The 12056-nt window shown below is 36.0% G+C and overlaps 1 protein-coding gene across 1 annotated transcript in view; it reads right to left on the reverse strand.

Annotated features, from left to right (window-relative positions):
• LOC107748521 (minor histocompatibility protein HA-1-like) overlaps positions 1-12056 on the reverse strand; it is a 30442-nt gene that overhangs the window by 6664 nt on the left and 11722 nt on the right. The window contains exons 3-15 of the mRNA XM_016563330.1: positions 8567-8713; positions 8145-8229; positions 6751-6823; positions 5183-5258; positions 4532-4663; positions 4320-4381; positions 3713-3823; positions 3001-3081; positions 2617-2873; positions 2088-2327; positions 1704-1828; positions 1394-1495; positions 1214-1312 (exon numbers count right to left, since the gene is read on the reverse strand). Of these exons, the coding sequence (XP_016418816.1) occupies positions 1214-1312; positions 1394-1495; positions 1704-1828; positions 2088-2327; positions 2617-2873; positions 3001-3081; positions 3713-3823; positions 4320-4381; positions 4532-4663; positions 5183-5258; positions 6751-6823; positions 8145-8229; positions 8567-8713 (1590 nt within the window). The remainder of the gene's footprint in view (positions 1-1213; positions 1313-1393; positions 1496-1703; positions 1829-2087; positions 2328-2616; positions 2874-3000; positions 3082-3712; positions 3824-4319; positions 4382-4531; positions 4664-5182; positions 5259-6750; positions 6824-8144; positions 8230-8566; positions 8714-12056) is intronic.

Raw genomic sequence — 12056 nt, forward strand, 5'->3', positions numbered from 1 at the left:
GTTTCTGAAATCACCCCATAAACTGCAGTTCTGATCAGTAAATGTTCTGCAGAATCTATTTTAGATGAGCCCGCCACCTAAACACCAGTCATCATGTGGGTCACACAGTGTCTAAAGGTGCGGTCACATTAGATTTCAAGGGTGAAAAAGCTCCAGTCTATTATCAGTAGTGATTTATAAAGCACAGCTCACACAGAAGTCACTTTCAAACCAAGCTGCTTTATGTTGGTGAATCCGCATGATCAACCTGAACATGAACAAAATCCTCACGCGAAACTCCAGGTCACACAACTCCATTTGAACTGACTGGATTTCGCTCGTGAAATTTCACTGAGCTGCGCTACTTCTGAGTACACGTTAAGGGAATACTTCACTAAAAATGAAAACGTGCTGAGAATGTGCTCACCCTCAGTTCATCCAAGATCAGGATGAGTTTGTTTCTTCATCAGATTTGGAGAAATGTAGCATTGCATCAGTGTCTCAGTGATGGATGCTCTGCAGTGAATGGGTGCCGTCAGAATGAGAGTCCAAACAGCTGATAAAAACATCACAAAAACATCACAATAATCCACAGCACTCCAGTCCATCAGTTAACATCTGGAGAAGACAAAAGCTGTGTGTTTGCAAGAAACAAATCCATCATTAAGGCATAAATTCAGATCGTCTCTTCTGGCCAAAATATGAGTCCATAATCCATAATAACGCTTCCACCAGTGAAAAAGTCCACCTGCTGTTGTCTCTCACATCAGAATCCAGCCACATATTTGTTTAGAGCTGTTTTGGACTGTTGTAAACAGTGCTTGATCTGTGCAGATTTCTCTCCTGATTCAGACCAGACTACTTTTTCACTGGAGGAAGCGTTATTATGGATTATGGACTCGTATTTTAGGTGGAAGTAACGATTTGAAGTTCAAAACATCTTGATGGAAACGCACAGCTTTTTGCTTCTCCAGATGTTAACTGCTGGACTGGAGTGGTGTGGATTATTGTGATGTTTTTATCAGCTGTTTGGACTCTCATTCTGACGGCACCCATTCATTGCTGAGCAAGTGATGCAATGCTACATTTCTCCAAATCTGATGAAGAAACAAACTCATCCTAATCTTGGATGGCCTGAGGGTGAGACGATTTTCAGCAAATTTTCATTTTTGGGTGAACTATTCCTTTAAGTCTCCTGCTTCTCCGATGCCTCTCTCTGTAATCTGTCACTCACTTTGTTCAAACGGGGTCACGGCACCATCTCGCTCCTCTAAATCTTCATTGGATGACAAGGTGGCTGCAGAAACTGGCCTTGAAGGTTTTGAGATGTCCCCTGAGACCACAATGTTATTGTTTATAACAAATTATTTTATTTTATTACTGTAACCCAGACTGATCTGTATTTGTTTCATACCTGTGCTAGAGGTCGGGGAGCCCAGTCCACTTCCCGGACCAACACTGTCAGTGTCACTCAGGGTGGACGGCCAGGACTTATGAGCTTGATGATGGTCTCTACCTGCAAAAACAAAACAGCACACAAGTCCACATGACCACCCTATTCATTTTAAAATAACAATACAGACCAAATCACATCAAATATTGTAACTGCAATGATAAACACAAAGATCTGCATGCAGCCAGAAGGGGCGCTCACACGGACAGCAATCTCTTCTAATGGATAAATTAAGTGCATGTCCTGTGTGTTCGCTGTCTGTAAAACTGACCTTGACCTCGTCTTTGTTTAACCACAGTCCCTTCTCCGAATCCCGTCTCCTCTGCAGTGGGCGAAGCTTCAGAGCTGTTCTGCCGCTGGTCATTACAGAGACTGTTGTTACGGGTCCGAACGTGCCTGATTAAAAAATAACAACTCGATTTCCTTCTGAATTCAAAACGCCATGTTACTTTAATATTTCATTCAATTCCTGAAGCATTTAAACTGAGATTAAGCAACTGGAAGTAATTTCAATTAAACATGCAATGCAGTGAGGTCATGTGACAACAGTCTATTACGGTGCATTACTGTATTCAGTATTATATTGTGACTATGCTTTGCTCTTGACCACTGATCCTTAAAGCAAATGATGTGTTCTAACAGGATGTCGTCTTACTGGTGGCTGGACGCGGAGTACGGCTCAAACTGGTACTGTACAGACAGCTCAGTGCGGAGCTGCAGGTTTTTGACATGCGCAGCGTACTGCTGACACGGATCGTACAGCTTGCAGCTCTCACAGAGCGTCTGGAAATGCACGGGCAACGCTGCAGTCTGCACATGCATCGTCTGATAGTACGAGATGGTGCACTGGATAGGATGCATTAAACACACAACCGGAGCATAATATTCAAATATTCTTTATGCAAAAAAAATTATATAAATAAAATAATTAAAATTTAATTAAATAGAAATTGAAATTAAATAGAAAGCAATAGTAATTGTAATAATTTTTTATACTAATGTGTCGATTGCAAGTGACGTCGCAGGTATCGGAGAGTGCAAGTGGCGATTGCAAGTGACTTCGTAATTTAGTTTCTTTTTTCTTGTCTTCACCACCTGGCTACTGTTGTAAAATGTTGAGAGATTCAAACAAAAAGTAATCAATAAATAGAACAAAATAAAAAAAAATAAAGACTGCAAGTGACGTCGCTAGCGGAAGCGCAAGTGTCTGAGAGTGCAAGCGCCAGCTGCAGCCAGACCCTTTTGGTTTGAGCTGGCTGACCTTGTTGCGTGCTTCCTCTTCTAGTCGCCTCTTCTTGTCCAGAGCTTTAGTGGTTGAGCCACTTCCTGTTCCGCTTTGTTCCTCTTCCACCTTATTGGCCACTGTCCGAGCTCTCTCGTACTCCTCACAGCGGCTCACGTACAGGTGACGTGCCTTACGGAGATTACTCTCGGCATCGGCCTGATGAACACAGACACATACACCTCTAAATGCATTAACACAAATGCACATATTTAACTCATATATCTTTGATTTAGCAAGGTTTAGTTGAGTTATTTAGTTAGTTCAGGGTGGACTGAATCTTTACCAGTTTTCTCTTGGCCCTCTGCCACTGCTCTTTAATGTCTCTGCGCTTCTTCTCATGTTCCTGCCTCCGCTGCGTCATGGGCTGAACAAGAAAAAGAGAACGAGAATGTTTTTTTCATTTCAATTTGTTTCTTTCATTAGATCCGCTTGGGTAAATCTCATAAACGCTGCCAAGAACACATCCAGGTCACTCAAAACCCAAAATAAATAAATGAGAAATTAAAATGTCATAAGGGAAACCGTATTAGAAATAATGCAAAAAAAAAACTCTTAATGATCCAAAAATTAGGCTTTAATTTTTTTTATTAAATTAAATGTATTATATTAAAATATAGTATAATAATATAATACAACAAATTTATAATATAATATAATAAAAAGTAATAAACTTAAATACAATATTTATTGTATTATAAAATATAAAAAATATGTATAATTTACTTATCTAGATAATGCAAAAAAAATCTTAATGATCCAAAAATTTAATTTATAACATTAAAAATATAAAATAATACATTTATAATATAATATAATAAATTGAAATATTGATTTATTTTAAATTAAAATTTAATTATTTTAAATTAAATTTAATATAAAATAAAACTTTATTTCCATTTTTTTTTCACGATTTTAGGTATTGTGGGGTAAAATGTGCAAAACTATTTTCACACTGCCATCCTGCTGTAATGTGTGTTCAGGTTCAGGTGTGGTACCTGTAGAAATGAGTGCGTGTAGATGTTGTTTGTGGCCTGCTGTAAACCGCAGCTCTGCTCTGAGTCCTGCTCGAGAGCCAGAGAGAAGATAGACAGCAACGGCATGTGTTCCTGAGAGAGAGGTAGACAAGATTGAGAAACCTCCTTTACTGTATGTACAGTAAGCATGTGACAAAACAAAAACAGATTCCGTATCACTTAAAGGAATAGTTGATAATTCTGTATTTAAATAAAAATTCTAACCCTGATTTTTCATTTTCTGTGGAACACAGGCTATGTTCACACTGCTTTTTTTCAATAAAACAAAAGTTGACAGTAACTGGGGCTGACAGTGTGCAAAAATGACTAAAAACACCATAAAATTATCATAATTTAAAAACAGTCTATATGACTCGTATGCTACATGTGGTTGAAATATACTGCACAGGTTTTGCAAATCACTTTTAAGATTTTTTTATGATAGTTTATTATGGTGTCTTTTAAGATGTTTTTGACCTTGATGACAGAATTCGTATTCTTTGGTGACTGTTTTACAACATAAACACTAGTGTTATTTCAATCTGCAGAAACACAATCTAACAAGCGCAAGGGAAGCACGCCGATGTACCTGAATGATGTTTTGTTTGCAGGACTGGTAGAGTCTCTGAAGACCTTTAGAAAACTCATTCTCTGTGAAAGAGAAAAATAGAGAGGTCTAGGTGGATGGCTTTGAAATGCATTCATATAAAGAGGTCTGAGTATATTACCGGAAGCCATTTAGAAGAGAGACAGACACATGTGTTTCACAAACCACCAGACAGGTCAAGAAAATGGCATTACCGAGAGCGATTCTCTTGTCTACGTAGCTGATGATGTCCTTCATGTATTTGGCGATAGATTTGGCATAATTCAGAGCCGAGTCCACGCCGCCTTCACTGCGCTGCAGGAGAATATCAACTTCCTGTGGACTCACTGCTGACACACACGGTAAACATCAGCCATCCCATATATGAACAAATAAAAAATAAAAAAATAATAATAATAATATAATATTGAATTTTTAAAATATTAAAAAATATATTTATAATTTATTTAAATATTTATATGTATCTCTATATATATATATATATATATACACTGAGCAGTATATACTATGTGAGTATTAACAATAAATGTTTTACGATGCATGTGAGTTATGTTTGGTTATCATTGCATAAATAAATAGTAATTTTTTTTTACATGTGATCAAATAATGAGTCAAGTTCTCAGCTCTCAGTTAAAAATCACTGTTGATATCACTTCCGCTCCATTCATTACACTAGAGATGGTGCTGAGTGCATTGCATTGTGGGATCTAGTTTCTGCACATGATAGAATATATATTGTATTCTGTGCATACGGTGCACACTATGCATACTACATACTTTCAAAAATAGTAGTTGGTCTGCTATTCTATGCATTACTAAAGACAATAAAACAGTGATTCACTCACTGCAGTCCTGGTGGTCGTATTTTCCTCCTCCTTCAGGACCCTGACCTGATGACACCCTGTACAGGTCCTCCATTGACTAAACACACACAGGAAAGAGGCAGAGCTAGTTTTTACATTTTCGGTAATAATGTGCATTATGAAATTAAATTGTGTGGATTTTGATTTCATGTTGATTTTGAGGCTGAGGTTAGAGTCAGATACATGCGGTGAGATGCAGTAGTGTATATATGACTTCCTTTTCTCAGCGCTGTGGGGTAGATTTGGTGCTTCCATTAGTAGTATTACTTCACCTTACAGCGGCTGAAAGTACTACTGAGGAAGCAGTAACTGAACACACTCTCGCCATCATACGCAACACTGGAAAATCATATGCAACTCTTTTGTCAATGTAGGGATGCACTGATATGAACATTTTGGCCGATACCGATAACCGATAATTCTTTAAATTTGAAAGCCGATATGTTGGCTGATAAATCTAAATCAAAATAATCGCTTAGAAATAATAGAAAATAGAAGTCATCCAGAAATTTTAAAATTAAACTTTTAATAATTTAACAACACATTTACATGTTCATGATTCTTTGATGTTGGTTAATGGTCACATGACATGTAGGTAAACAAATAAAATATTTTATCTTTTCTTTGTTTTATCTTGGTTGCTTTTATTCTAAAATGATTCATTTCTTTTAATTTTACATTCTTATGATTTAATGAATTAGCTTTTCACAAATATTAATTATTTTTAATTATTAAATTTTTAGCTAAATCCTGCTGTTTATTTCTAGCTAATAATTATTATTCAGATGTTTACTTTTTATTTATTATTTTATAGCAATGCAGAATCGAAGGCTAATTCAAAAATTAGAAGATTTAAAAAATAGTCTTAATAACAATACTTCAATAAATTGTCTACAATAATTTAACAATATTATTTTTACAAACTCTAAATAAATAAATAATTATAAACAATCTTTCAAATTGATATTTGATAAAAATTCTAACATTTTCTCACAATACATTTTTTTATATTTAACTGTTTATCTAATTGTTTATTTACTCAAAAGCCCTCTTTGTTTTTGCACCAAAAATTAATAAATTGTATCACTGAAGAGTTATATTTTTAAAATAGCATTGCCCCTTTAAGTATCTTCAAGTACTAAGCTACTTTTGTTAGTAGTTTGTAGTGCAGTCCTTCTTTAAAAAAGTTTCTTGACTAAAACTGAACTACTGTAAATAATGAGTAATCGCTTGGTAAATACAGATTCAAAGTAGCATGATTCAAAATTCACTGTTCAACAACTCTATGGTAAAGTGCATTTTAATGAAGGAAGTGCGACTTCTGGTTGTTTCTGGGAAATGATTTGAGTGTCTCTTCTGGACATTAAAATGATTCATTTGTCATCAGTGGCATTCTAAGAAGTGTTTCTTGAAGACTCACGTCGTCAGGGACTCTGTCGAGTCTGTATAGAGGTGTGGAGGAAACAATTTGCTTGCAAGACAACGCAGGAAGCGACTCACACACACACACGCTTCCAACAACATCCGCACACACACACACACACACTCACCCTGCTCTTTTCTGTCGGCGGCAGGGACAGAAGAGTAGTGCTGTCAATCTCTCCCATCAGCAACTCTGAAACACTGACAGAAAGAGAAAATACTGCTCAGATGCTGCTCTTTTGTAGCTCAGAAGTCATGAGAATAAGAGGTATAAAGCGAATGTGGAGAGCAGCTCAGATCATTTTGAGTTCATATTGAGATCTCTGACTTTTGCCTGCATACAATATATGGGTAAATCTGAGCACAGCTTGAGAAACTGTTCAGAAGATCTCTTCTGAAACTCTAGAGGAGACACATGTGAGATTACTGGGGCATGAGAAAAATCTGAAAAGTTTTGATTTCCTCTTCGTTTAATCTTTTGGATAGAAACATCTGAGATATTAAAGAGATTTTGATCTTCTCTGTTCTTCTGTAATCGTTCTTAGATAAAATCTGTATTTGGATGCACAAGATAATGTTATGATGGATAATGCAGAGCAGTATAAATTTCACATTTTAATAGGGATGCACGATATATCGGCCACCATATCGGTATCGGCCGATAAATGTTCATTTTTACTGATATCGTTATCAACCCGATAAAAAAATTTGGCCGATAAATAATGCATTATTTCCTTCAGAGACACACTGTTCACCATGATGGATTTTAATTGCTTGAAATATTATTTGAATCACTTCGAAAAGGAAAATACAGTTAAGTGCAACATGTGCAGGGCAAGTCTTTCATATAGGCTTCATAAAATTATAATGAGAACATGCAGGACAAAATAAAGTACACATTCTGATTAGCACATAACTTAGTTTAAGTTCACTTGTGCATATGTCTATTTTTGTGCATATAAGTTGTAATATTATGTTTATGATGTATAAATATCTGATTCTCATTTGGCCTAATTAACCCGCAAACAAAGCACTTCAGTTTACTGGTGTTCATTCAGCTCTTCAGCTTCAGCGCACGCAGCTCGAACAGCAATGCTGATATCTGAAACAGTGGTATTAATTTAAGATGTTTCTTTTTCAAAATAGTTGATGCATTATGCCACTTTTATTTTTATCTTATTATTTTCACCAACAATATGGTTTAATTAAAATAATTTAATTATTGTCCGTGCAAAGGCTATTCCGTTTTATTTATCCGTGGCACATGCATTTTGATTCTTTACATGCAAGTAACGTTGTCCAATGACTTGTTTGCATTATGCATTTTTATTTTAGATTTAGATTATTTTGATTTAGATTTATCAGCCAACATATCGGTTATCGGCTTTCAAATTTAAAGAATTATCGGTTATCGGTATCGGCCACAATGTTTTATTTAATTACATTTAATATAATTGCATTTTAATTTATAATAAAGTAAATGAGCAGGTAATCTGTGTGAAAGCATTGCGTTGGGTCTTACTTGCTGCTGAATGCCACAGCAATGGTTTCAATGGCCTTCTCAAAGTCTTTCTTCTGAGCGTCAGTGGTGCCTTCATAACTGAACCCTGACAAACATGGAGAAGAGAACAACTTCACGGTCACAAACACATGCTTCTGCTTTGATAACAAATAAAACTAGAAGTGACATCACGTTTAAATGAAAAAGTGGAAACACCTGTATTTCAGTTGTTCATGTTTGCATACTCTACGTGTTTTTCCTTCATAAGATCAGATGCTGGTTGTGTGGTAACTGCTCGTATCTGATGTGGCTTTGCTCATCTGATGCTTGCGCCGAATTATTTGCTTCATGTGTTTGCGATCACGTTTTGGGTGAGAGTTTGAGGAGGAGAAACCAATGACACGAGTTTAAAAAGATGAGTTTAACATGGCAGTTGGACTGACCTTTGACCTTTGAGATAAGAGTCCCTGCTGCGGTGAGCGTCTCCACAGTGTTCAGCAGAGGGTACGTGCTGATTACCTGCCGCAAAACACGCAGAACCTCCCCTAAACACTCGTGAACGGCCTGACTGCTACGTGGCTCCTCTTTCACTGCAGAGAGATGAGAAAACATCATGATTCATTCATTTAGGGAGACATCAGCATTCGTGCATGGGAGTACGGTTTGCTGTTTCAAACAAATGACTTGCTTTTTATATTTTTTTATAAAATGCAATGGCATTCAGATCGTTTTAAATGTGTATTAAGTGTCCAAATACTATGTGTAGCCACTGTAAATCACTCCAAACAGCTCTAACACTATATTGCCACATGTTAGGAAGTAGTTCTGCCTCTTAATTTCACCAAAACATGACAGTTATTTGTCCACTTGCTACCCACCCAATCCCACAATGCACTTCATTCTGCTCAATACCACAAAAGGGAACTTGCACACATGCACTGATACTACGTTTATGATATTATGGTCATGAACTAATGATTTCATCAGGTTTAGCAGATGTTCAGAGCCATGATTCATGATACGCTTTTTGACAAACTCAAGCCATTGTCTACAAAATAAATGTTTTAATGCATAAATCACAGATCTAGATGAACAACTAGTTGCCACAGTTTGTGAAGTACTGAATCTTTGAAAAATAATCATATTGTATCTGATCAGCAACTTCTCATTAATGAGTGAAAGTGAAAAACGTTCAAAGTTTTGAATGTTTCCATGTTTTTACTGCATTTGCCCCTTTTTGATTAATTCAAAAATGTAGAAATCTTTTCTTTTTAACTTTTTATTCATCAAAGAATCCTGAAAAAAAGTATCACAGATTCCAAAAAAATATGAAGCAGCACAACTGTTTCCAGCACTGATAATAAATCAGCATATTAGAATGATTTCTGAAGATCATGTGACACTGAAGACTGGAGTAATGATGCTGAAAATACAGCTTTGATCACAGAAATAAATTACAGTTTAAAGTATATTAAAATAGAAAACCATTATTTTAAATTGCAATACTATTTCACAATTTTACTGTTTTTTTCTGTACTTTTGTTCAAATAAATGCAGCAAAAGAAATCCTATATGAATATATAATTGCATGTAATTTAAAAAATATATATAATCTGAGAATTATCAGTATTCTCAGATTATATCAGCAATGGAATAAATGGAATTGAATGAAATTCCTTTGACTTTATAACTCAAGATTGCTCAAAAACAGTCCAAATTGATGAAACCTACACATTTATTTCTTACAAAAAAATTAATCCGAAAATTTTCAAACAAAATAAATTAATTTTACTTGCATAAACTTTCACTTTCAGATGAAAAAATTGATTAGTTTTCACGCTGCAGTGGTTCTTCAATAAGTGAACATATTCATGTTTATCAACACAATTCAGTCCCAAAGTCCAAATTGATGAAACCTACACATTTATTTCTTACAAAAAAATTAATCCGAAAATTTTCAAACAAAATAAATTAATTTTACTTGCATAAACTTTCACTTTCAGATGAAAAAATTGATTAGTTTTCACGCTGCAGTGGTTCTTCAATAAGTGAACATATTCATGTTTATCAACACAATTCAGTCCCAAAAGTGTGTGAGATATGGGGAAAAGGCTAATATATATTTTGCTAAAGTTTTTGACACTAATATAACTCAATAGATAGTTCAACAAAAAGTATTTCTGAAACCTAATTGTACTCCATACATATCCGGGTCCAAAATAACCCAAACACAAACGTTTAACTTTGTTTAAATGGTTATATCTCTTAAAAAATGACTGCAAAAAATCTGAAAAAAATTAATGATGTATACTTTGAGGTTGTTTAAAGACTCGCAAACTCTCGTTCACTTTCTAAAAACTATGCAGGTTTTAGAAATTGTTATGTATCTCTTACAGGTCAAAACGGACCCAAATGCATTATGAGGGTTAAAATGTAATTTATAATTTGTTTTAAGCATCATTACTCCAGTCTTCAGTGTCACATGATCCTTCAGAAATCATTCTAATATGCTGATTTGCTGCTCAAGAAACATTTCTGATTATTATCAATGTTGAAAACAGTTGTGCTGCTTCATATTTTTGTAAATCAAAGTCATTGTAAATCAGCGTCAGTAGCCATGAACAAAGAAAACCTGGCGTTATCCCATAACGGTTGGGGAAAAGAGCAGGAGTTTGGCAGCTGGAACCGTATCCTTTTTAACAGGACAATGAAAGCTGTTGTTGTGCACGACAAAAGTCCTTGTGTGTGCGTCTGCATGCCTAAATGCATGCTCAGAGTGTGGGTGTTCTTAAAAATGCGAAAAACACAAAGCAAAACACAAGAGTGTGACATTTCAAACAGTCGTTCCTCTTTGATGCAGCGCTGGAAATGCGACGGACTCCTACACACGTGTGTAACTCAGACTATTTAATATGTTGAGAAGGAAATACGAGCGTGCAAAACTCGCGATGCCAGAGCTTTCTGGGTGGTTGCAAAAGTAATAGTAATGGTGATGCGAGTCACTGGTGTTTTACAGGAGAAAGTGAGGGGAATGTTTTATGCACGCACGTACATGTTGATGCACGCATGTCGTGCAGATCTGAACAGACTTCCCTCAAGCGCATTACTCAAACTGTCCACTGTCTGGCTTTTCTCAAATGAGTCTGCAGGTCATGAGTTGATGACGAAGACAAACATCATGCCATCTTCCCAAAAAAGCCCCTACCTCTCACATGCATCAACTTGTGTGTGATTAATAGCTGACTGCGGTCTTATGTAAGGAGAAACTGTGAAGACCTGTACAGGCCTGCATGCTGCAGTCGTTTTGTGGTGGTGAGCTGTGAATGAATCGCCTTCTGTGGCTTTTACAGAAGCTCCACTTCTAAGAAAATGTGATGAACTCCTACACACACATGTGTGTAACTCAGACAAATTAACAAGTTGTGAAGTAAACACAAGCGGTGTTTGCCCGTGCAAAACTCCCTGCCACGATGCCAGAGCGTTCTGGGAGGTTGCAAAATAGTAATAGTGATGCAAGTCACGACAACACTATGTGACTTCCCACAGGAAGATGTTATCGCTCAGAGTTTGCTCTTTCATTGCTCAGTTCTCTGTTACACTCTATTTAATATCAACTTAATCTCAGATGCCTTTAGGGCTGTCGTGATTCATCGATTTTATTCGACTATTCGATTTTTTAAAATCCTCCACTTAATTTTGCTCACGTCGACTAACTGGCAAAATACCAGAAGTGGCGCATTTCACAGACGAGAATGTATAAAACACATTATTCGTCTGTTTTCCAAGGCTTCATGATATATTAAACCCATTTAAAAATCATAATTAAGCATAATTGTGAATTCACAAATGCTACGATTGAATTAAATAATTATATGCGATGCAGTTCTAATACAGTATATGCGCTTTAATTATTTACATGCGTGTAGGTTAAGT

Source organism: Sinocyclocheilus rhinocerous, unplaced genomic scaffold (assembly GCF_001515625.1).
Source record: "Sinocyclocheilus rhinocerous isolate Xijiao unplaced genomic scaffold, SAMN03320098_v1.1 scaffold380, whole genome shotgun sequence".
Lineage (NCBI taxonomy): Eukaryota > Metazoa > Chordata > Actinopteri > Cypriniformes > Cyprinidae > Sinocyclocheilus > Sinocyclocheilus rhinocerous.